Here is a 26,820-nt window from a genome sequence, read left to right as displayed (position 1 = left end):
TAATCAAGTATTTAGCAAATGTGTCATAACAAACCAGCAGATTCAGGGTTTTCTACTGCAATAGTTTATGGGTGAACTCTTAAAAGAGTTCAAAAGGGGAAATTGTGGAATATATTATCTATTGATCCGTTTTTATAGACACTTATGAAGGTTTAATATGCTTTTTTATGCTTCAAGGCCGTGTCTGTTTTTCAGAGGAATAGAATGTGAATAGATTAGGGTAAAATGCGCTGTTTGCTAGCAAAAGTAGCAGAAGAGGGTCTCAAGGCCAGTTCACATGCAGCAAGAAAGAACAACAACTCCATATATGGTAGAAGATAGTTTTTAGGGAGTAAGAACCGATAAGGTGTGTGTCATTTGCTTTGTGTGACTCTGTGAAATCTTCCTTTTTCAAATTAATAAAACGAGCCTGAACGGGGAAGAGAGTCAGAGTTTGCTGCTGGCACACCTGCTCTCCCTTCGCAAAGGTGAAACTGAATTCTGTGTCCTGGCTGAGTATTGTTTTAAGTCCTGCACAACGAATCAACGGAAGCATGACGGCTTCAACAAGTCCTACAATGGAAATCACCACTCTGATTTGACCAGATGTCCTTTTAAGAGGTGTGATACACCTTTGGTACAGTTTTGGCCCCTTTTGGCGCAACTGTTCCAAAACCATAGGTCTGTCTGGCACACTCCCCACTAAAACCTTTGGGGAACAAACATGCTTCAACTGATTCAGTCCAGATTTGTTGCAGTTATAGTCAAGATGTGGATCTAAAAAGTCTGAGGCCTCTCCTATAAATTGTTTCTTTGTTTAGTCACCCATAAATAAGACATGGTGACATTTGCAATAGTGGTTCCACCTGAAAAATGTTCATTGATGCCTAACTTTGGAGCCTTCCATCCATCCATCAATCCATTTTCTTTCGCTTATCCAGGTTTGGGTCGCAGGGGTAGCAGCTTCAGTAGGGAGGCCCAGAGGTCCCTCTCCCCAGCCACTTGGGCCAGCTCCTCCAGGGGTGTTCTTCCTGAACCTGAGATTGGACTATCCGACGGACCCCTCTTTCCAGAACCCCAGCACAGACCTTACCAGGGAGGCTTAAAAGTGTGATTCCTCTGTAGTTGGAACACACCCTCCGCTCCTCCTTTTTAAATAGGGGGACAACTACCCCAGTCTGCCAATCCAGGGGAACTGCCTCCAAAAAACTTTGGAGCTATACTTGATTTATTTCAGGAATGTAATTTCAAGCGGAAATTGCCCCTAAAACCCTCTGGGCTTAAGGGGTTAAGATTGGGAAGGTCTGGAAAGACCTGTTGGTTGAGGCCATGGCCGTTTCTCAATATGCATACTTGAGCGTTCTCATTTGCTTGTGACACATCAGCCTCAGCCTCAGCACTGTTCCAATTGCCAAGAACACCAGACTGGAGAACGGACCAAACCCCCGGTTGATGTTGTTGCTCCGCCCTCTTTATCAAGCATGCATCAGAGCAGACACGTGCGTTCTTCAGACTGACCGCATTCCCAGAATGCACAGCGGTCGCAGCTTGATTTTGGTTTTATAGCCACAATTTGTTAGATATTTTTAGGCTGTTTTAGATATTAAAAATATTATTGTTCAAAAATGTTTTCAATAAAATAGAGTGGAGTGTATTAATAGATCTTTTCCACACAGAGATGAGATTATATGTAAATATATTTTGTCATTTAGGCTTTGTGTCCACATAGAAGCAACATTTTGGGAGACTGTATACACTCTATACATACAAAATGACAATAAAGTTGTCTAAGTCTATAAATTATCATTTTTGAGACTACTTCCCAGAGTGGATATATTTCGAAACGTCAGTTTTGTTTTTTCCATCTGTACATGCGACCCACATCTTTTTTTAATTGATGATGTTGTAGGTTTACCTCTGTGCCTCACTCTCACAAAGACAACAAAGACGGTGCCATCTATTGTTGTGTTCATACTGAGTTAAATATTGGCTTTGTTATAGCTGTTAGTGGCATCCTCACACTCTTACCTTCCAATGAGCCAGCTCTACACAGTGTGTCTGTCACCAACCGACCTAAAGATCATACTGACCATGTGCGAATCTTGTGTATGATCCCCTGCCATGGTGCTGTGTATATTTAACATGAGTGTTTTGCGCATGTCCAGTGTTTTTGCATGGTACTTTGGCAATGTCACAGCTCCACCGATAGGCCCGGCATACAGCGGTTTCAGTTGTGCTACATCCTCTTGTGTGGACACACATTTTTCCTTAATCGTTTATAGAGATTTACAATGTTCGTTTCTGTGTGGAAGAGGGCCTCAGTCTGTCAATTTCAATTTACATTCATAGGGTGCTTTCTAAATTAATATTTTTTTTGCACCTTCACTGGTGGGCACAGCTAACCAAAAAGTTAGTTTCATAAACTCACATTCAGCCAACAAAAATATTAGTTTTACAACTGTTAAACAGATAACAAATAAGAAATTTGAGGAAGCTAATGCTAGCTAGCCGCTAACCAACAGCTCTCACTCAGTCTGTGTCACATCTTCAGACAAAAGATGCAGCGCACGCACACGGCACATGACAAACGTGCGTAACGCTGCATATTTGAGGGGATAGCTGTTTTAATGCAGGATAAATTGCTTAATTCTTTACTTTTACACGGCAGTGAAAGCATTTGTCGTTTGAGAATCCATCTGTTGTCGAGGACTATAAATGCAGTAAAAGTGACACAGAGCCATTATAAATTCCAGTGTAGTAGGTTGCCTGTTGGGCTTGTCTGTTTTCATAGAGATGCTTGCTTGCTTCTGTGACAATGTGACCATTTTGTGCTATTTAAATTTTTTATTTTTATAATTACTGTGTTTATTTTGAGTTTTTAACATTGTAGTGATATTTGGGGATTTATTTAATTTTGCTCTGTTATTTGATTTCTTGTTTTAGATTAATTTAGCTTTGTGTTGCATGTTACTCTTGCAGATTAATTTTCTTTTGTGCATATTGTTTGAGATCGGGATTGCCACCCATGACATGGCCAGAGCCACCCACTGATGGTACACACAGGTGTTCCCCATCAGTTGTGGCATGTGGGCCAGGGTAATTAAAGGAGCAGCTAATCCCAGTGATGAGGAGAGAGGGCAACAGCCATGGACACCTGAGCAACAAATTGAACTGAAGTCACAACACTGGTGCTCTATACAGGATGGACCAGAGCAGACTCTAACTGCTGGCGGGGCTAAGGTATTTTGCAGTGCAGGGTTGCTCCTGAAGATCTTCTTTGACCTTGTGGTGACATCAGCCATCTTCTATGGTGTTGTCTGTTGAATGAGTGTTTGAGGGATTTACCCCCTCACTAACAGGTGTTGTAAACAGCCATTTTCTGTCTTTTGAAAAAATTAGTATTTGTGGGAAGGATTAAGTCTTTGTCTTTATTTATGTAACTTTAAGAACTTATTTTTTTTTTTGTTCACCACTTTCTTTTTCTTTGAGGTTACCTGGTCAGGTGTTGCCATGGAAGCGTGCCCATGAGCAGTGCCGACAAGGACCTAGTATTTCCAATCAGCCTCATAAGGGAAATCCACACTGACAGAGAGGAAGGGGAGAGGTTTTGGGCCTTGTTTGGATTTGGAGTATTGTTTAGCTTCAATTTGTTCAAGTTAAATGTAAATGGGTTTTTGTTTTGTTTTCCTCCAGAGGTTTAATTTAGTTGATTGTTTCCCAAATAGAAAATGTAAATGTTGTAAAGGTTTCCAACCCTTTTATTAAAGATGGTACAGGCTGACAGGCTGATGCTTTAAAATGCTGGGTTGTTTAAACGTGGGTGGGTCTCTTTTTTTTTTATTTATTTTTTTTTTTGGCTCTTCTGCTGTGATTGACAAAAGTGGAACCCCTGCTCCTTTGCTTTAAAATGTAAGAACAGACATTTTTGGAAATATATATATATATATATATATATATATATATATATATATATATATATATATATATATATATATATATATATATATATATATATAAATAAAAGGGCTCTACAATTTTTGGATCCATTCTGATTTCTTCTTTTGGTGTGTTTTCTGTGCTTCACTGGCCATTTTTAAGTCCACAAGGTTTCTGCCTCTCTCTACAAACATTACAGAGTGGCTTTTCTGTAGCTGAGAGGAAGCTGTCGGCTGGATAAACTCATTAGAAAGGCCATCTATGTCCTGGGATGTCCCCTGGACCCAGTGCAGGTGGTGGGAGATAAAAGGACAAAGAGTAACATAATTGATGGAAAATGTCTCCCACCCCATGCATGAACCTTTTGCAGAGCAGGAGAGCTCTTTCAGTGACAGACTGCTGCACCCAAGATACTCTAAAGAGTGCTTCCATATTTCATTCCTCCAAGCTGCCATCAGACTTTAGAATCTCTTCTGCTCAAAACGGACTCAATAACTGTTTAGCAGGGGTGTCAAGATGTACTCCGAGATGCTGCTGTCCTATCATACATACTGCATATTATTTCATATTGTTCAGTGAATAGGGAAGTGCCACACTTGGAGATACACTTGTAATACCGCAACAGACTTTTTTTTATATATTACTGACTCTTGATTTTATTCAGCATGTCTCTGGCCCTACACACACAAAAGGCAATACCTCGGATCTTGTTTTTAACTTTGGCCAAAATACAACCAATTTGTGTGTTACCGATGTATATTTTTTAACCTTAGCTTTCCTCATTGCCAGCCAAAAGACTCTGAATCCAGAGTTATAAGATTGTTGCTCAGATTTTTAGTGATTTGTTTGATCCATCTTGTCTGGGGGCTGCCCCGATGCTGATATTGCTACTGAGTGTTTTAATACTCATTGCTCAGATATTCCTAATGTAGTGGTCCAACTGAAAACTGCAATTGTACCACTCAAAAAAGCTTCTCCCTGGATAAACCAGTCTATTTGGAAATTCAAAAAAGTGTTGCAAATTTGAATGAAACGCTAATTTGTGGAAATCCACTAAGCTCGAGGTTCACAGGCTCCACCTCAGGTAACTTTGGATTTCTTTAAATGAATTGATAAAAACAGCCAGAATGAAATACTTCAACTCTTATTACCTTTAACAATTCTAAGGTGCTGTTTGAAACAAACTCCCTCATTTCACCATTGACCCCTACAATACCTGTGTCCTAAAGCTGACTGTGATGACTTCATCAATTATTTTGTGTTGAAAGTCAATAGCGTAAGAAGGAGCATTTGTCCTTCAAGGTGTCAAAACTTTATTTCCATCTCTCCACCTTCCCAGTCTCTAAATGCGTTTCATCTAGTTACTTTGGAGGACATCTTATTTTTTTTGACATTGAAAATGTCTACTTGCACAAACGGCATCCTCCCTGCAATATTGTATAGAAAAGTTTTCCCTGTTATTGACCCTTGTATTGTAGAGATTTACAATACTTCAGTTTCAAGAGGTGTGGTTTCAAGTTCTGTTAAGCATGCTATTGTTGTGCTGTTTTTGAAAAGATGCCACTTGGATCTGTTGTTCTATTACACCCAGTTTTAAAGTTATTTAATGTTTAACAAATAATTCTCTGTCTGTTAGATATTGTCCGGTGAATATCAGCTCAAGAGCTGATATTAGGACATATAGTGACAACTTCTCTTCAAGTTCAAGAATTTATTTACAGAAATAAAATTAACACCCAGAGAACATCACTATATAACGCTGCTTATCTGAATTAACACTATAATTCAATCAACAAATCTTCTCTACGAGGCTAGTGAAACTTAATTAAAACTACAAAGCAAAATGCAGATAAAAAAGAAGCTAAGCTAAGGAACTATGTACATAAAAAAGAAACAAAAGACAAAAAGTGGTTGATCATCGTCATCAGCATAAGTCAGTGAATCCTGGCTCACTGCAGATCTAGGTTAAAGAACCAAAGTTCATCTTAAAGACCATGGAATGAGCTTAAATTATCTTAACTAATTCAGAACAACATTTGGTATGTGTTTCAACCCATTCACAATGCAAATCCTGAGTTAGATAAAAAATATTTGAGGAAATAACATTTTAAAACTATGATTTGCTCAGCAAAATATCAGTAAACTTCTAGAATGCTGGATTTTATTAATGCGATTATACCTCCTGGAGGCTAGGGGTCACTGTAGCGATCGGTCACTATCCACAAGTTGTTCAAAAACACCATAAAATCAACATGAATTATCCAAATTGCTGCGATAATAACGCTCATAACACTTTTGAACGCTGGTGGAGCGAAGCGAAACAAACCTTATGTTTGAAACAAATAGTAGTCATGCATCCGGGAAGAGCGGAAGTTATCCGGAAGCTAATGGCATTCAGCCATCAGACATTCGGCACTGAATTTAAAAAGCTTTTTTTTTTTTTGTGGTAATGAGCGGACCGGACCAAGTGTTTCAAAAACACTGTGAAAACGCATTAAGTCAATCTTCTAAATAAACCATTCAACTATCCTTGTTTATTTCTCTGCCAAACATGTCGGTGCCTCTGTGTGAGTTTGCTTCACTTTGAGCATTCAAGGGAAAGCAGTACTCCAAGCAAACGTTGGTTATTTCAGCAGCGGGAATGCAGCTCAGAGCTAGCCAAAACGTGGTTAGAGCAGGCCGCTCTGAGGTCCTACATGCAGTCTCTGTGACCTGGACGTCTGACCAAAATAAACAAAACTGTTTCTGCATTCTTTCACTTCAGCGGCTGGTTGCGCAGAAGTGAGACTGCAGACTTAGCTTTGATTTGGCCTTGATTTTGCCTGTCAGGTCTTCTGGAGGAAGAGAAATTCCCCCTTTGCTGTTCTGACGAAACAGTGGGAAATGAGTTTCACAGAACGAACATTTTACCCAGCTTGTGAGTCCTTAAGTCCCATGTGGCCCGGTCAGGCCCTCTGGACGAAAAGGAATCCCCCCTTTGTCACTGCTGCCTGGGGTAGGAGTGACAGGACTGAGAATGATTGTCTGTGGGAGCAAAGCTTTATATCTGCTGGCACCCTGCTGAGGGGGCAGATCCTGGTGTCTGTAAAAGTCCTTTTTTATTTGTTTCCAATTCAATCAGATTTTTGCCCATGGCTTGATGGCACAACAGATCCTACCTGGCTTCATAATTACAGGCCTATCTCCAAGAGTCCTTTTATATCCAAGGTTCTTAAAAAAGTGGTGGCAGAAAAGCTAATTTCTTTTATGGAAAAACATAAGCTCTTCGACATTTTTCAGTCTGGATTTCATAAGCTCCATTCCACATAAACTGTCTTAAAATTTCTAGTTACATTTTAATGTCTACAGACTCTGGAGCATCCACAATAAAGTTTCTCCTGGATCTTACATCAGCCTTTGATACTGTCAATCACAGTATTTTGATTAATAGTGTTCACAATGGAGTCGGTCTATCAGGTAAGGCTCTACAGTGGTTCAAATTCTATCTCTCCAGAAGATATTTTAGTGTTTTTTCGGAAACCAGTTCATATCCGACTCAAAATACCTGGTATGTGGGGTACCACAGGGCTCTGTCTTCAGACCTATTCGTTTTCTTTTATATATTTTCCCTATTGGCCAGATAATCATACAGTTCCCTGATGTGTCTTATTTCTGTGGTGATGACATTCAGCTCTATTGTTCTTCAAAGCCTACTGAATATTTTAAAAGAGAAGTCCGGTCAAATTCAGAATTCAAACTTCTGAAAGTACTTTAATTATAAAATTATTACATACCGTTCATATAAATGATAAGTTCTTTTAATTAAGAGTCATTTTCATTTGAATGTGCTTTACTAGAGGCGTCCTTGTTCGTCAAAGAACAGTACTGCCACCTCTCAGTTTGTGACGTCATGGTGCGGTATCGGCTGTCGAGCAAGTCCCAATGCTGTATCTGGTGTTTGTCACAAGGCATTATTAAAAAAGACCAAAATAACAACAATGTGCTATTATCCAAGATGACGATGATTAGTGCACTATACAAAGCAGAGAGTAATAGATTAAATAGCGACAGTGATGGGAGTTCCGTGGATTTATCGTCATCATTTGATAGCAATTTGGAATATATGGAAGACTTTCTTGATGGCAACCTGACTTTTGACGAAATACAGCCATACCAGTTTGAGCCGAGGAGACCAAAAAGGGACGATGTGAGTTGAATCTGTCTGCTGCGGCTGTGGTGTAGCGGCAGGCCCCTGTCGTCCTCTCCTTATTGTTGTGTTATTGTTCTCAGTTTGTTCTTCTTGCCAATCAAATATCTCGGTGTCAATATCAATTAAGTGGGCATTGTTGCTTTAACAGTTGCTCTCACGGATTTCAGTGGTGAAGTCCTCTCAATGTCTGGGTGTATTGGCCTCTGTCAAAGCAAGCCTCAGAAAACTTGCCATAATTTTTGATCCTGCAATATCACTAGAGAAAACACAAATTGTCCAAAAGGTTTCTGGATTGGACAACAGAGAATTACAGGCATTATTTGCGATCTCCCAACCAGTTGTCAAACCATAATTATATTAATTTGTTTGTTTGTTTTAAGGGTTGTTTTTAAACAGTGTATGTTTCATTTTCAATTTATGGTTTGATGTATTAAATTTTCTTTGGGTCCCCAAAATAAATACTGATCATTACTTTATTTTTGTTGTAGGAAAGAACCCACCACATCCACTCCAAGACTCAATCTTCAGCTTATTCCACAGTTTAGGTTTACTGACAGCAAATCCCTTCTGCGCTTCAGCCTAGTTTTCAAAACAATTGTTCACTTGATCAACAGACCTTAGTGTCTGATATAGAGAATAAGGATGAATGTGGTTGTAGATATAGATTAGTACAGAGCAATGTAAACACTGGTATACCATATGAGTCCATGAGGTCAAAGCAGCATGGACAGATTTGGTGAACTAAGCCTAAAAACATGCGCTCACATACAGAGCCGGCTGCAGAAACAAATCACAGGGGGTCATTCAAGTTTTTCAGGGGGGCACACTTTTTCAAAGAACATTTTATATGCTTCAGGCTGAACAGTGGCTCTGTGACCACTCCTACAATGCTGAGAAATAATCTCTCAATAAAATCCCAAAATCTAAAAAAATGAACAAACAAAAAGCAATACTATTCAGTGTCCAAATTAGGCAGGTTTCCACCCAATTAGGCTTCTTTTGAACACCTTGAGCTGGAACAAAAATAGCTTTTGGGCAGGTTGTAAAAAATTTCGGAAGCTTTTCACAACATTTGCTGGGCTGTTCAGCGCAGTTATGTGCTAATAGCATGTTCTTATGTGTTTAATAGTTCTACTCTTTTAACATGACATAGTTTGAGATTTGGGATGTTTTTTTCTTTTAAGTTGGGCAGGTTTTATGCTGGGTTTGGGCTGGAAACTAACAGTGAGATACGGTAACCTGTAGAACTGTGTCTTGACTCAAAAGTCAAGCATAAGCTACATGCTGAAAAACATGAGCACTGGTGTCAGGCTGAACATTGACTGAAGTAAAAATTAATTGGTTCTTTAATTACAGCAGCTAGGAGAACAAGGATCAGAAAAAAGCAGAGTTCCCGTCTGCCTGCAAGTCACCCATGAATTTTTCTTTAGTTTCAGCAATTTGAAACATAAAAGTAACTTTATTGTTCATGTGAAACAATTACTTAATGGATTAGTAAAGGGCAACATTGTACATTTTGTTTATTCTAAGAAAGGCATGGTCTGTTTCCTTGTTTGTTACTTTTATTATTTATTTATTATTATGCCTTTTACATTAACTGGCCTTTACTACAGCTAAAACAGGAACTTAACTGACCCTTTAGGCATTCAGGTTTAATGTATTGCCAGAAAAGTTAATGAAGACAACAAGAATGGGAGTGGCACAGGAGCGGGAGTCATTCTGAGTGGGTGCGGGATGGGAGTGGGAGTTATTTTACCAGGAGTGGGATGAGACAGGAGTTTTTTTTTTTTTTTTTTTACTCTGGCTCGGGATTGGGAAGGGACACATTTACTTTTTTTCTGTGGGAGTGAGATGGGACTCCAATGTCACCCTCTAATCTGCAGTCATGAAATAAAAGCTTTTCTGTCCCTCCCCCTGCAAAAAAAATAAAAAATAAATTAGATTTCCCCCCTGCATATAGGCTATATTTATTTTTTAAAGTGAATTAAAGGAGGGGTTATTTAAGTGAAGAAATATAAATATATGAATGGAAAATTAGAGCTGTAAGTGTCAAAATTTGATTCATAATAAATTGTTGCTTTCATTGTGTGTGGTTCTTTTATTCATCTTGTGGGTCTCTGACTATGGGACATCATTAACTCTATGATAACGTAACAGTAAAATCCAAGACAGCGCAGGATACAGTTGTGTCTGAAATGTTTGCTGCGTCACCTACATTATCAAAAAAGCTGCCGCCTGCAGCGTGATTTCCCCCTCAGCTGAGCTTCACGTAGCTTCTGCTGACGTCTGCTGATGCGCTCTATTACCTCTAGGAACTGGAAGGAGCGCTTGTGCGCGCACACGGCCTCCAGCTGTCAACTGTGTTTTGGTGCTACTCCCAAGTGCGTTTTTTAATCCATTTCTGTCAAAATAAGTGCTCACTATGGACACGTCTTACAAGTTTCCCGTTTTCTTTGAGTGCGCCCGTCTGAACGACGATCTGCGGAAAAGGATTGAAAGTTATTTCCACATTCGGCGCAAATCCGGCGGAGGAGATTGCGGCTCGTTGACTGAGGTCCGGGGGAACCTTTACAGCATTGCTTTTAAAGAGCAAGAAGGTAAAACGCCGGATTTATCCACCGAAGTTAATCTTTCTTTTGTTGCGGTGAAAGTGAAAGTAAAGTTGAACAGGAAATCCCCCACACAATTTCATTTTATACATATTATTATTACTACTGTTGAGGACTTTTAGCAGACATGCCTATTTTGTTTGATTCGGATTTTTACTATCAGTGTTTTTATTTAACCAAACTAGCTTTGCCCCTTTCTATTTTTAGAGACGCAAAGTGGTTTCACTTTTACAGTCAAGCGTGACGTAAGAAGGACGCTGCGCCTCAGCCCCTGGACAGGAGCTCTTTCCTGTTGGGCCAGTTTGGCTTCTGTCTGGAACACATCTTAGATGGAAATAGGACGTCTGTAGGAAAAAAAATCTCCCTGGTATAGAGATTCATAAAATATGCTTAATCCATTTCAGATTTATTTTACTTTACCTTTTTTTTTATACTCAAACAAGTCTTAATACCACACAAACATAACTTGACTAAATGCATTATGGACCCTCTGCGTCGGGGGCGCGCATTAGGAAAAGCCAGTCCAGTCAACTCCGTCTCATTCCCAACCAATTGGTCTTGGAAGTAGATTTATTTTACTTTAGTTAAAAGGTGAAAGCGGAGTGTTGTCACTTTAGCTTTCAGTGAGCGGGTTAGAACAGGAAAACGACACACACCTATTGTTCTCCTGTGATATCGTCAGGGATTGTTTCAACATGTCGAGACAGCCCACGAGGAGACTTAAAGTCTGTTTAGACTGGATGCATACAAATGTTAACGCCCAATACAGCACTTTCTAGAACATGTAAACGGCTCGGTGGTCGTTTCCACGATTGATGAAAATTCTGCTAATAATAAATGCCCTGAAAAGCAACAGCAATTAAAGATATATTTTTTTAATTGTGCCTGATACAAGTGTGAATAGTCTTATTAACCCAATGTATAAAATCAACCCATTAAATATTTCTGTAGTTATTCAATCTAAAAGTGTTTTTGAGACAAAAATAAGAAATGTGGGTGCTCCATTTTTTGGGAAGAGGATACACATTCTGGCAAGCTGACCCTGATATTTTTGGTACCCGTTATACAACTTGAATGTTCAAAGAGCTATAACAGCTTTAAACGTGTTTTTTTCCCCTCCAGTTAGCTTAAGGGTTACACAGTCATAACAAATACCTGTTGAGTAATAAACAAGCAGGGGAAATTGTATGGAGAGATCGGCTCCAAAAACTGCTGGGTTAATTAGTATAAAAAAAAAAAAAAAAAAAAAAAAAAAAGAAAATTCACATGGCTTGCAGTATATAAGGGGGTTATGGAAAGGGGGATAGATAAGGCGGCCAAAGAAGCAGTGAAATTGAACTTTGGGTCCTCTTATGTAACACAGAAATGAAAGTAAATACTAAAGATAACATTCATAAAATATGACAGGATGGATGTAATACAGAGGGGAGACATTTATTAAAAACACAAAAGGGGGTCTTTGCAAGAAAAAGCGGCGCAATGAAGTGGCGACAGGAAGTATGGATAACACGAGGAATAGAAAGTGTTGAGCATGTTTTGGTAAAATGTAGAAAACATGAAAGAGAAAGAGGGAATGAGAAAGGAAATTAGATTTCCATTAACTGTGGTCAATACACTGAGTAAGCCTGAGTTCCTGTCAGTGCAGACGAGATCCAAAAAGTGTGTTAATCATGCCTAAACAATTAAAATAGTTAAAAGGAAATTGCGTTAACAACTTTGATAGCTAGTTGAAAGTTGTTTCTTTTTCAGCACCAACCCGTTTTTCATTCATCAAGTCCTTACCTTGTTAGAGTATCACCTGTAGCGTACCTTTACTACACAATGCCATTCTGGGTTCAGGGAGGGGGGCACCACGGGGAGGACTGGAGGAAGGTCCATCTTATTATGGAATAAATTCTTACTTTGTGAGTTAGAAATAAAATTTTATGTTTAGTGAATTACACTTCTGTCCGGCGGTAATACACAGAAACTATAAACCGGCAATAAAAATGACAAGAGAAGAAGGAATCCATCGAGAGAATCCACAAATGCACAGAGAGACCATAACTCCACAAAGAAAAAGGCCATTCAGAGATTTAAACAGTGGCAACACCTGCACCATCGTGCAACACTTTAGTTTACTGATGTAAAATTTGTTGATTTTAGTAGAATAAGACACTTAAAACATCTAATAATACTTTTAGTGTTAAGTAACTGAATTTAAATAGCAAAATTTGGTTTTGTTGTTGCACTTGACTCTTTCTAATAATTCATTTCAAACCAACCAACCTGGGCTGACTCAATGTTTGGTAAAACTTCTATTCCCACACCTTAAACCCAGTGGTTAGACTTGGACTAAAGACATAAGTCTGTGTTGTTGTTTTTTTTATGTGTGTTCTGTTAATTTTAAATAATTTGTTCTCTCAGATCACCCTTTTTAAGTAAATGGGTTAAAAATGTAAGCAAAGATTTTAAAAGTTAGTGTATAGAATTTCCGAAACAAGATGTGAGATGAAATGAAACTAATGAGTCAGCATGCAAGTTTATCAGAAACAATAGCAGTCTTTCATAACAACAGGAACCTGCCACACCCCATCTACCTGCATAGTTGCTGAAATGACAACGCATAACATCTAAATTTGGCATTAAGATCAAGATTTTTTTTAATTTTCATTCTTTTTTCCCTCCTACAGCTCAACAAAGAGTCCTCCAGAGATCTGAGCATATATTGGAGTTTGCTGGTGCTACTGTACTGCTGACTGTGCGGGACAGTGCCATTCCCAGCCTCTTGTCTGATATCACTACGCTTCCAGGCCAGGCCGCCAGCCCAAACCTGAATTTATCACCCACACCTTTGGTATGTTTTGAAATTTTGGAAAAGTCAAATAAGATTGGGGAGTTTTTCTTTTCCTTTTGTCTTAGTTTTATGACAGATACCATAAAAATGCTTCTCATATTTCCCCGTAAAGGTTCTAGTGCCTTTTGGTGGAGAACAATGGAGTGGAATGGTGGAAGGATGAGTTCTTTGAACCAATTTTATCGCTGAATTCAGATTGCCATGGCATCTAAACATTTAGCCTGCAGCCAGCAGACACAATACTAAGATGCTAGACAATGTGCTGTAATGAACAGTTTTATGTACATGTGATGATGCTTTTCCTCACTTCCATCAGTGCATATCTGATTTCCTATCTGTTATCCCTGAAATGTCTAAAATCTAAGCTCAAAACTTCTCTAACTGCTCGCACAGGCCCTGAGTCTATATAACATATAGGGTTCATACAGCATATGGGCTCATCAGACACTAAACCCAATTGAATTACAATTGAATATATTTGTTTTGGATAGTAAAACAATGGTTTAAAATTAATGCATGACATTCTTTTTTTCCCCAACAGGCAAAGCAGCAGTCCAATATTCCTCCAAACCTGCCACCAAGTACTGAAGAGTATGAGCCACAGCTTGACATTTACATCCTTCGTTACCTTAAGGAATCTCCAAATGTGAGGAAGGAACTGGAGAAGCAGCTGGCCTTACTTTCCTGCACTGTGCAGTTTTATCCAGAGGAGGGGAGGGTTTCAGTCAGGCGAGTAGCTCACCCAGGTGTTGTAGGGGGAATTAATGACTGGAAATCTGAAGTGAATAAACTGTTTGATGGCTACAAGTGCCACTATGAGGTGGACTCTCACATAATTAAAGCTCTGCTGCAGTCTTACAGCTCTAGTCAGACCACAGATGAGGTGAAGGTATACAGTGAGATCGGGATGGCTGTTGTTGTAGGGCAGCATAACCAGGTGCAAGCCAGGTTAACAGATGTAAAGTCTCTGCACGTTAAAAATCGAGTGTCTTGTTCAGGTGACACACAAACCAGTGTTCGTCGAATCGGTGAGGCAAAACTGCGTCTCCTCTGGAAAGAGATTGAATGCTGTTTAGGGAAAAACTTTCCAGCACTGAAAGTCACACAGGCTGATGAAGGTAAGATCATTTTGGTGGGGTCTGTACAGGAAATTCTCAAGGCTGGGGAGGTCATCACGGATAAGGAGAAACTAGTTTTGGAGAGGACAATTACAGACAAAAGCCCACACTTTATGGCCTTCTTAAAAAAGGTTTATGGTTGTCCAGGGGGGCTTTGTGACTTTTTAGGAGTTGCTAAGAAAGTGGAGGCAGAAATACGGGACACAACCTTACACCTTTTCTCTTTCACTATCAACGATTTAGATGAATCTGTAAAAAAGCTCCAAGAATACTTTAAGGACGTCAGATATGATATTCCCAACTGCCCTGTTGTGCCTCCAGAGCTTTGTGAAAAGCTGAAGTCCAGGACAAATGACATGAACCAAAAGCAGCATAGAGCTAATGTTATGTTTGGTGCAGATGGCACTGTGCGATTGCTCGGCCACTCTCAAGAGGTTGAAGAGCTGAGTGAAATTGTAGCGCAGTTTATTTTGGATCAGGCAAGCGTCGAAGGGAAAGTCATTCTCCCTTTCCGTGAGTTAGTTCATCTTCTTCCAGAGTTTCTGCAGATGCAGGAGTTTGACTCTTCAGGTGTTACCTTCAGTCCCGTAGCGTCTTCTTCTAGCCCCATGGTGTTGCTTGAAGGTTCATCCAGCAAAGTGACTGAAGTCAGGAACAGGCTGGGTCCACTTCTTGACTCTACTGTGATCAACAGAGTGACCATTGACCTGCCAGGGGCATCAAGATATTTTAACAGTCACTCTGGAAGAGATAGTCTCTTACAGGTTGCACATTCTCAAAGGTGTCTCATACAGCTCGATGACCAGCATCTATTAGGCAGACAGCATACTGGTCTTGCTAAATACAATCTTCAACATGGGCTTCAGGTGATGGTTTATCAGGGTGACATAACAAAACAGTATGCTGATGGAATTGTAAATGCTGCCAATGAAGATTTAAACCACATTGGTGGTGTTGCTGCTGCATTGAGTAAAGCAGGTGGTCCTCAAGTGCAAATGGAAAGCAAAGCTCTTGTAAAACAGACTGGAAAAATTGCTGTCGGTGATGTGGTAGTGACTACAGGAGGGGACTTGAAGTGCAAGAACCTGCTGCATGCTGTTGGACCTGAAAGTGGGAAAGCAAGTGGCAGAGAAAGATGCTTGCTGGAGAAAACTGTCCACAATGCTCTCAATTTAGCTGAACTGATGGAGTTCAAGTCTATTGCCCTGCCATGTATTAGCTCAGGCATATATGATGTTCCCATCAAGGTTTGTTCTGAGGCTATTGTGACTGCAATTAAGGAGTTTGGTAGTCAGGGTGGGCGAAGTCTTAGCAAAATCATACTGATAGACAAGAGGAAGGAGGTGGTGAGGGCTATGCAGGAAGCATGTGACCGCCTTCTGCCAGGAAAAGATTTGGGATTCAAGATGGATGTCGCTGGTCAAGACACAGCAAACGAAGCCACTGCCGAAGTTCCTGTACAAGTTGAGATTGTTCAAGGAACAATTGAGAACCAACAGGTACAAATCTTTGCATATAAGTTCAGCTGAACAAGTTAACATCTAAATACTGTATTTTGGATATTTGATATGCTAATGTACTTTAAGGTCAAGTCCAGTCATTTACTCAATGTGATTATAAGGTGCTGTTGAACTGGGTTCAATTAAATTGTTCTGTCCTAGGCGGATGCCATTGTATCTCCCATGGTTGGCCATGATCCTGTCTCTACACGCATCGGTAATATTTTAAAAGAAACAGTTGGGCCACAGCTTACAGAAAAGTTCAATAAGGAAGCAGGAGGGGCAACATTGCCAGGTGAAACAGTTGCAGTTGAAAGGTTACCTAGTCTCAATTGTAAAGCAGTCATCTTCCTCAACCTACTGACTTGGGATAACAGCCAACATGGATCTGCAGCCCAGGTGAAATATGTCTTTGTAATTTGATCAGCATATATTTTAGACTAATGGTTATTTTTTAACTATAACACACACCCTCTGAACTCTCCAGGCGCTGAAGCAGGGAATTAAAAAGATAATGGATACTTGTAATAACAGAGGCTACAGCTCAGTTGCTATTCCAGTGCTTGGGACTGGAGGTCTCCTTCGTTTTCCACACAACTTGGCATCTAGGATTCTTCTGGAGGAAGTTTCTGCTTTTGAAAAAAGGCGGACCAGCAAGTTGCCTTTCCTAGTCCGAATTGTTGTTCACCCTATGGATAAAGAATCAAGCAAGGTGATGAAAATGCAATACGTTTTTGCACTAGACTGTTCTTAGTTCACTTTATACTACATAGGGCTCAGATGTTTTACGTTCTTCTACAGGCCCTCCAGTCCGCCCAGGGGACATTGCATCTTAGAGGATTTGCAAATGATGTTAATCCAAGCCAAGGTTGGTTTATTTTGTGTTTATTTTAAGATACTCTGGTTTTCTTCACCAGATTAATCTTACAATATATTTTCCACTTAGTGTCAAGTTTTTATTTAGACTGAGTCAAAATGTTATTGTTTCCATTTTTTTTCAAAACAATGACATATTGCTTGTTAGTTGCAAAAAGACTTCCAGGTGTTATATTTCAACCATGTTTGAAGAAGCAAAATATGTTATTTTATGTTTGTCCCTGTTATATCTTTGAGTCTTAGTTTCCAAGAATATTTAAACATTTTCATGCTTTGAAAATGGAAAAAAACGGCATCAGTTAGCACTGTTAACCCGTATTTTAACCATACACCTTTATTTATAAGGTTGTATGATATATACATATATTATATATATATATATTATATATATATATATATATATATATATATACAAAAAAACTAATTGCCGAACATAGCCGCAAGCTATAAACATGCCTTAAAAGAGAAGTAATATAAAGATAACGCATGGTAACAATAAGGGATTAAACACGACAAAACTAATTAAAAGGAATCGAGGTAAAACCACAGTGGCTTGCAAAAGTATTCATACCAATTGAACTTTTCCCCATATTGTCACATTACAACTACAAACAAATATACTCTACTGGAATTTTATGTGAAAGACCAACTCAAAGTGGTATACAATTGTGAAATAGAAAGAAAATTATACATGGTTTCTTTATTTTACTTTTTTTACAAATAAAAAAACTGAAAAGTGCATTGTACCAAAGTATTCAACACCCTAAGTTAATACCTTGTGACAAAACAGCATTTGCTGCAATTACACCTGCAAGTCTTTTAGGTTATGTCTCTGTCAGCTTTGCACATCTAGTGACTCACAGTGAATATGAATATTAAAATACAGGACTGTCTCAGAAAATTAGAATATTGTGATAATGTTCTTTATTTTCTGTAATGCAATTAAAAACCATGAAATGTCATACATTGTGGATTCATTACGAATCAACTGAAATATCGCAAGCCTTTTATTGTTTTAATATCGCTGATTATGGCGTACAGCTGAAGAAAACTCAAAAATCCTATCTCAAAATATTAGAATATTTCCTCAGACCAAGTAAAAAAAAAATTGTTACAGCAAAACAAAATGAAACATTTGAAAATGTCCATTAATGCACTCAGTACTTGGTTGGGAATCCTTTTGCACAGATTACTGCATCAATGCGGCGTGGCATGGAGGCAATCAGCCTGTGGCATTGCTGAGGTGTTATGGATGCCCAGGATGCTTCAATAGCGGCCTTTAGCTCATTTGCATTGTTGGGTCTGGTGTCTTTCAGCTTCTTCTTCACAATACCCCACAAATTCTCTATGGGGTTCAGGTCAGGGGAATTGGCAGGCCAATCAAGGACAGTAATGCCATGGTCAGTACACCAGTTACTGTGAGAATCTTATGTCGTCTCTTAACCACTACCATACTTGTGATTTAGTTTACTGAACCAAGCTGAGTGTTTTTCAAGGCTCAGGAAACCCTGCAGTGTTTCTAGTTAATTAGACGATTGAAGTGATTAGTTGAATAGCCTACTAGTATGCTTTTTCACGATATTCTAATATTTTGAGATAGGATATTTGGGTTTCTTAATCTGTAAGCCATAATCAGCGATATTAAAACAATAAAAGGCTTGCAATATTTCAGTTGATTTGTAATGAATCCAAAATGTATGACATTTCATGGTTTTTAATTGCATTACAGAAAATAAAGAACTTTATCACAATATTCAAATTTTCTGAGACAGTCCTGTATATCAAAATCCACAACAATAAGAACATGATGGTGGCGTTATCCCAATTAGAAAGGCATGGGAAGACATTTAAAAAATGCATTTGATAAAATCAGGGTTACCTTTAGGATTTTTTTAGACCGTGGTGGGGTGGGTTTGGGGGGGGGGGCATCATCATCTAATTTGCATATTTGTTCATACTTTTGTTACCCAGGCTTTAGGATTAAGAAGCGTTTGCCAAGATAAATAAGTGATTAAAAGAGTAATTAAACGTGTTTGGAACTTCAAATGACCTTTATGAAATTATTTTTTTTACATTGTCTGAATCCACACTACATAAAACAAGCTGCACCAAAGAGACAGTTATCAGATGCACACAAATTGAGCAAAGTGAATAAGTGATTGATTAGTGGAACAGTTTCAACAACAAAATAGAGTATTTAAAAACTATGTTTACGTAATGTTTATTACCCGCTTTGTAACGCAGGGCGGGATCACCGGCACTTTTGTGCATTCTTGATTCATTTGAAAATGGAGTGGCATAGCTCTCCTCTGCTGTCTTTTCCTATAACTCCCTCTTATGCAGGGCTTTCAGGATGAGGCAGCAGCAGCTGTGATGTGCCTGTGAAACAGTGCTGGGGGAAGTAGAAAACGGGCTAAGCAGCTCTCGCTTCTGCCTCGACTCCAGAACGATTTCTACTTTCATGTAAAGTAACCATTAACACAGAAAAAGTCGCTGGACTTGTAGCTAGTCACATTTTGTAAAAAAGTTGCTAAATATAGCAACAAAGACACTAAATAGGCAACTAGTCTTCCTTCCCTCCTGAGAGCGGCACAGCACAGTAGCTACTAGCCAGCTTTGCAGCCAGACACAAAGGCACAGGCAGTGCTGGTTTTTGAAAATAAGGTAAACGCTAATATTTTACAATGTTTACATTCATTTCAAACTGTGAGTATGGTTAGTATTTGTGCACAAACATGGGCCCTATATATATATATATATATATATATATATATATATATATATATATATATATATATATATATATATATATATATATATATATAAGATAAGATAGTCTTTATTGATCTCACATTGGAGAAATTCACTTACCACATCAGCTCAATAGTCAGTCAGTAGTCAGGAGAGGGTGCAAAAAGTAGGAAAAGGTGCATCAGTTATATACAGTGTACCTTCCTATATACAGTGGATCAAAAAGAAAATATGAAAAACAAAATAAGAATAAAAAAGAAATCTGAGTAGGCAGATGATGTCATGTGTACTTTCACGGTTATGTATATATATATATATATATATATATATATGAAGCTTAATTCTGAAGGTGTGGAGGCTTTTATTTTGCAGCAAGCTGCTAACCTGGCCTGCCAGATTGATAATGTGTAATACTCTCCATTATGCACATTATAAATCTGGTACTGCATCTAGAGAAACTGTTTGGGGAAAGGCGGGACATTTAGAAGAACTGTCCGAGCTGATTGGGTGAAGTGACAATTAGTGCCCGCCTACCAAAGGTTGGTTTTAGCCAATCACAGTATCAAATTAAAATGTAAGCAGCAGACGTCACGAGAAACCACAAGAAGGTAAACTAGTCAAGGCAATTCTTGCTGTTCTTCTATCAAAAATAAAATCGTGGATTCCTACAAAACAGATGTGATAGAAGCTACTACGCCTGCATCCTCATATGGTACCATGTTTATGTTGGTTCGGCTGTGGGCTCAGCAGTTCTTGCTTTTGGTTTAAGGTGTGATCAGTAAGTCATACCTTAAACCAAAATACTGCAACGTGATTAGCCCGAACCATTTTTGGTTCGGACACAAATGATTTAAACCGGAGCGGTACAAGGTGGATTCCTGTGTGTTTGTGAACGCACAAATACCACAAGAATTCTTCTTGCAGGTAAGATTAGCGATGCGCCACGATCAATTACATGGAGCGGAAACCATGAGACTTGTAAATTACAGCATCAGTTTTTTTCTTCTTCTTTTTTTTTTTTTTTTTTTTTTTTTTACAGTTTACTAGAATTCTCAAAAACAGGATAAATTATCAATACCTTTTTATGTGGTAAACTATCCTATCTTAAGGTTAAGTGAACAACTTTAAACCCCAAGCAGTTTGGAATGGTTTGCTGAAATAAACAACCATAATATGACTACTATATTGTCAAAATTCTTAATTCAAAATACACAATATGTACATTGGTTTGGTAAGTTTCTAATTAAAAGTAGCTAAAAATAGCAACTTGATATTGGTGGACATGTTGCCAGAAAACAAACACAGCTAACCAGTTTAACATTAATTGTATATTATTTTATTGTAAGTGTAAAAACATATTCATATTTTTATTACTTTTTTAAGCTTCCTTCTATCGACATGTATCCATAACTAATGATGAGATGACAGCCATGATGGGTGGAGTCAAGCTTCAGATCCTCCGGGGTAACATTGTAGCTGCAGGAACTGATGTTATCGTCAACACAACTGACTTCACTAACCATCAGTCTGGTATGATCTGAGTGTTTGCACTCAAATTAAAAAGCATTTTTTTCCAGGTATATCTGTTTTAAGTAATATTTCATGCTTTGAATCCATAGTTTTATGATTATTCTTTCCAAACAGGTGTGTCCAACGCCATTCTGACAGCAGCAGGGCCAGCAGTCCTCGCAGAGTTAACGCGAGGTAAACCCAGGAATAAAAATATTATAAACAGCCATGTTAGGTTTGGACATTTTTTAAACAGAAATCTTTTTCTAAAGAATAAGATAATACAATAAAAGACTATGGTAGTAATCACCACCAAGGATCAATTTTACATAATTAAAGTGTATGCTGTATTTATGTTTTCAGTGGGCGTTCCTGCAGACCTCATCCACTCAACACAACCTGGATTGCTTGGGTGCAAGGAAATCATTCATGCTAGTTTTAAATCCAACTCCGATGTAATCCGCAAGACCTGCAAAAAGATACTGAACTTGTGTGAGAGCAAAGGATTTGCCTCAGTGGCTTTCCCAGCCGTTAATACAGGTTTGTGCTCCATCAGGATGTGTGATTCTGTTAGTGCTGAACAGATTCAGGAAAATTAGGAATTTTGCTTAAAGCTCCAAAAAATAATGTGTAGAATCAATCAAAGTGGATGCTTCAAAATAGAATGAACAATAACTAAGTCGATAAACTTAGTTATTATTGCAACCAATTCAACAATAGCAAGCCAAAAAAAAACTGTGCAAATTTACAACTGAACTGTCTCTTCTCCTTTTTAGGACAGGGTGGTTTGAGTGCTGAGAATGCTTCTAAAGCGATGCTGGATGGCATGGCCTCAACAATCAGGGACATGAATCCTACTTCTCTCTCTCTAATTCGCATCGTCATCATGCAGCAAGCGGTTTTCCAGGCTTTCAGGTTGGATATAGACTTTGGAGTGATCACAATGTATTATGGTTTGATTCAGAAAGCTTTGTTTCACTCTCCTGCCCTGTTCTTACAGATCAGAGCTGGAGAGTCGCTTAGGAAAGATTGTTCAGAGCCACCTCAGCCTGAAAGGTTTGGTTTTATTTCTAATATTTCCATCAGTTAACATTTTGAACACACATTTTCTTTTCTTCCACAAAAACTGCCTCTTGATAAACTGAATTAGTAAAAGGGGCTTGGATGAAATATTGTATTACGAGAAAACAAGTTGGATAAGAAACATTTTATGTGCAGACCTGGTAAAACTAATAGCATGTGCATCATATTGCATCAAGAATTGATTTATAATCACATTGTAAACACCCAGTTTCCTTTAAGTTTTCCACTCGTGTTTAGAGTGGCTCACTATGGTCAAAGTTATGTCTGTTTCGCAAACCAGTTTCCAGATTAAGTTTGCATGGAACTTTGTCGAGTCCAGTAAGTGTAAGCTAGAACTATGGGCCCCAGATTTATTAATGTTACTCTTATTTTGAAGTACTGAAGGAACTGTTTTTGATGTGTTGAAAGAGTCGGGGGATAAAGATTGCTTTTTAGTCCGGATCATAACAGTCTGTCATATAAGATTTAAATAACAATGGCTCTGAACTGTGACAAAGTGATGGACGAGATGAAAATGATTTGAAGGCATTTTGAAAATGCTGTGATTAGCCAACCGATTGTTGCTTGTGACATAAAAGTTGATATCTGTTTCGTAGCGCTTGAAGTTAATTCATCGGTTGATCAAAGGTGAACTGAAACATTTTACACGGTTCAGTTTGAGAACTGAGAAGACATAGTAAGGGAGCATGTTGGCATGAAGGGCCATTTTAGAATTGTCCAAGTGGAAAAACTTTGACAAAAAGGACTGGAACTCTAATACTCTATGTTCTCTACAAGTTCTTTGGTGGTCTTAAATTCCAGTCCTCGAGGGCCGCTGTCCTGCAACCTTTACACGTGTCTCTGCTTCAATACACCTGACTCCATTATGTGCTCATTAGCAGAGCTTTGCAGAGCTTGACCTCATCCAAATACTCTTAGTAATAGCTTCTAGCTCCTGTTCCTAGCTCCTATTCCTTGATCTTCCAAAGGGTCAACAGTAAGAAAAATGTTGGTGGGAGGAATGGAGCTTTGGACTGCCGTGCCGAATTCGGACAGCCTTTAACTCCGACATCATTACAGTATGTGACTGAAATGCACGTGGATGATTCTAGCTGAATCCGAGCCATCAGCCTTCCGAAAATTAACTAAGTGCATGTTTAATTTCACATTTTCGTTGATTTTAGTGAGGTGGGTTGTGCTGATATCTCATGTCATGCAAAGGATTGTGGGAAACCTTAAGGGTTCTTAGTGGTGGTAAGGGATGTTGTGTGGTTCCTAGGCAAAACTAGCTGCAGGAGTGAGCATACAGGCTACTTTTCCTCCCTCCTGCTTTATTGGCCACACTATTCGGACAGCACTTATCAAGTCAACCTCTGATGCACTTCCGTTTTAGCTATAGAGTCCTTGTTCTGTAGGGGTATTTGGATTGAGCCCTGACTGCATGCTTGTCAGGTGGTTTAGCCATTGGAATCAGGTGTGTAGGGTATGGGACACATCTAAATGTTGCTGGACTCCGACCCTGGAAGAGACCCCTGTTTTAGTTCCCGTTTGTGATGTATGAAATCCTAATTCTATTTGTGAAAACATAAATCGTGGAATTCTTAGTTTTATATTGTTACACCTCTACCTGTAAGTGATTTGGAAAGCTGTTCTTTCACAGTTCAGCAGATCACATATTTTACTCATTGTGCTAAATTAAAAAGCAGATAATTAACTTTTTTTTTCTTTATTGCAGACAAAGCTAGACAACAGTTGAAGAAGATCGAAAAAAAATGTTCTAGATTGTCAGCCGGGCTGTCAAAACCAGACCAATCCTTCATGTCTTTAAAACCCCAGCCAACAGTTTTACGGGTAATCAGTTGTGGTCCAGATGTCACCAAGGCAGTCAAAAGAGATTTGGAGCTGATTGTGCAGCAAGAGCTTTTTGAAAGAACAGTGGATGTGCATAGTTTTCACAAGTTAGATGCTATGGAGTTGGACGCAGTACAGGCAAAAATCAAAGTCACAGGAATAAGTCTGGAGCACAAGACCATAGCTTCTGGTACATCCAGGGGAAGAGATCGGTCAGGGTCAGGGCAAGATGTGTATGTCCTGAAAGGTTTAAAGGAAGATGTCTTGAGTGTCACTGAGCTAATAAACCAATCAGTCCAGAGAGCCCTTGAAGAAGACCTCACAGAGAAAGAGGAGGCATTGTGCGCTCTTACCATCCAGTGGGCAATGAAAGATGACAATGGAGAATGGCAAGAGCTGAGCCTACGTGAAAATTACATGTTGGAGGACGCTCACTTACAGGAAAAAGTGTTTTTGGAGATGGAGACACCAGATGGCAGGACTCTCAATATAAACTTAAAATCACAGGATGCCACGGACTGGATAACTGGGAAAACATACAAATTGAAAAGAACACAGTCTGAAGGTAAGTCATGAAAGGGCTTAGTTCCGTTTTAGACACACTATGTTTACTCAACCGCCTTATAAATGTGGGATTTTAAACTTTCTTGGGGTAATTTCTGCTATAGCTTTGGAGTTACCACAGCACTGGGAACCTATGCACAACGATGTCTTCAAAAAGGTAGAGTTGCTGCCTAACTCTCAGGAATACCAGGAAATAGCTGGAGGCTTCCACAAAACTACCACATACAAAATTCATAAAGTAAGTATGCTCAAATTATTCCACCGTTATAACAACAAAAATTTCAATTTATAGAAAAAAAAACATTGTACATGGCATTTTTTTTGTGTGGTCACAGATTGAACGTGTGCAGAACATGTACCCGTGGAACGCCTTTAGCTTGTGTCGGCAGCGTATACTAGCCAAGAATGGTCCAGCAGAACTTGGTGAAAAGTTCCTCTACCATGGTACATCTGTAGCATCCTGCGACTGCATTGAAAGAGACAGATTTGACAGGAGTTATGCAGGAACACATGGTAAGCTTTGCTTAACTGCTATAGCTTCAACCTAGAAATCCCATGAAAGAAACACAGGTGCTGGAAGGCAACTTAAATACTGATAATGTTTTGTAAAAGTTCTTCATGCAATTATCTTACAGCTGCCATGTACGGAAAGGGAGTTTACTTTGCAGTCAATGCAAATTACTCAGCTGATCGTTATTCTCCAGCGGACCAATCAGGAATGAAGAGACTGTACGTTGCTCGTGTTCTTACCGGCCGTTACACAGTCGGCAATTCCTCCATGAAAGCTCCTCCTCCTCGTGGTACAGATCGCACAGACTGCTTCGACAGCCTGGTGGACAACCAACAGCAGCCCACAATGTTTGTTATCTTCCATGACGACCAGGCCTACCCAGAGTACCTCATCACCTTTAGCTGAGCAGAAATGTGCATTTCCTTTGTTAAACACTAGAAAAAAACAAAACAAACATATAATCTTTAAAGCACTTTTTCCATTATTGAATTTAGTTTTTTTCTTTTCTTTTTTATCTTATTGTTAGAGGTATTCGACTGTTCTTCATATAGCAATACGAATGTATTGTAAGAGACATGAGTGCAATGATTTTAGACTGATAATGGTTCATATTTGAAGCAAATTCTATAGAATATAAATTTAAAGATGCCAATTTTTTTTAATAGAATAGAATGTATTATGACATTCCACACAATGTGAGATTCTGTTAGTCTAAGGTATAGCAATAGTGTGACGGAGTTGTCCAGTCAGTTGCATCTGGATAGAATTGAATGAACCAGGATTTGACAAGAAACATTCATTGATTCAGTTTGAAACAAGCTCAAATAATAGACAAAAATTTCCATTGTCAATTTCACTTAGGACAAGGCATTAATCGATTAAAAAACATAGCTGAAAGGTTGGAGACAATGGCGATGGGGAACTGGATAAACCAAAGGTGCCTGCTGGAGCCACATAGAAAACTCAGCGGCTATTTTCTATAATCTCAAGTGTTAGTACTTGTTTTCTTAATGTGATTTAATGACAGTTTACATGCCTATTGCAACTCAGGAGATAATCAGAGGGCTGTTGATCTATTCCAGTTCCACTTGTTATTTACTAAGGGAAACCATTATGCAAAACACAGAAGCCAAAATAAAATCGTTCATTTGCATGTTTTTCGTCTTTATTTTTTCTTATAAATGCCAATAGTGCCAATACATGTTGGTAAATACTAACAGTTTCAGAAATGCAGTCCTTGAAACTATTTATATTTCAGAATAAATGTATGCATATGTCTAACACACTCTTTTTTGGGGATTTTAAGTTGGGATAGTGAAAAAAATAACTAGAATATTTTCAGTGCAATGCTTAGAGCAATATGAGTTATTAATTGTATCCCATTGTATTGGGTAAGACTGTTTCACTTTTACATGGTAATCAATGAAACAGACATTTAAACTTTAACATATTTGCAAGTAAGTTATGTCTTGCTATTTGTTTCTAACTTCCAAAGAATGTTGTTGGAAATATAAAAAGGTTTGTGTGAGC

At 38.7% G+C, this 26,820-nt stretch overlaps 1 protein-coding gene across 1 annotated transcript; it reads left to right on the top strand.

The window, feature by feature from the left end:
• The first annotated feature begins 10,378 nt into the window (after positions 1-10,378).
• On the top strand, positions 10,379-26,443 carry LOC105921282 (protein mono-ADP-ribosyltransferase PARP14). Its single transcript, XM_012856990.3, has 15 exons — positions 10,379-10,701; positions 13,386-13,549; positions 14,091-16,166; positions 16,329-16,565; positions 16,654-16,878; positions 16,968-17,034; positions 21,177-21,323; positions 21,438-21,497; positions 21,666-21,842; positions 22,079-22,217; positions 22,303-22,358; positions 24,100-24,780; positions 24,884-25,017; positions 25,115-25,292; positions 25,415-26,443. The coding sequence occupies exons 1-15, from the start codon at positions 10,527-10,529 to the stop codon at positions 25,693-25,695; spliced, it is 4,797 nt and encodes a 1,598-aa protein (XP_012712444.2). The 5' UTR covers positions 10,379-10,526; the 3' UTR covers positions 25,696-26,443.
• Positions 26,444-26,820: the final 377 nt, after the last annotated feature.

This window comes from Fundulus heteroclitus, chromosome 14 (assembly GCF_011125445.2).
Source record: "Fundulus heteroclitus isolate FHET01 chromosome 14, MU-UCD_Fhet_4.1, whole genome shotgun sequence".
Classification (NCBI taxonomy): Eukaryota; Metazoa; Chordata; class Actinopteri; order Cyprinodontiformes; family Fundulidae; genus Fundulus; species Fundulus heteroclitus.
This window is presented reverse-complemented; position numbering and strand designations above follow the sequence as displayed.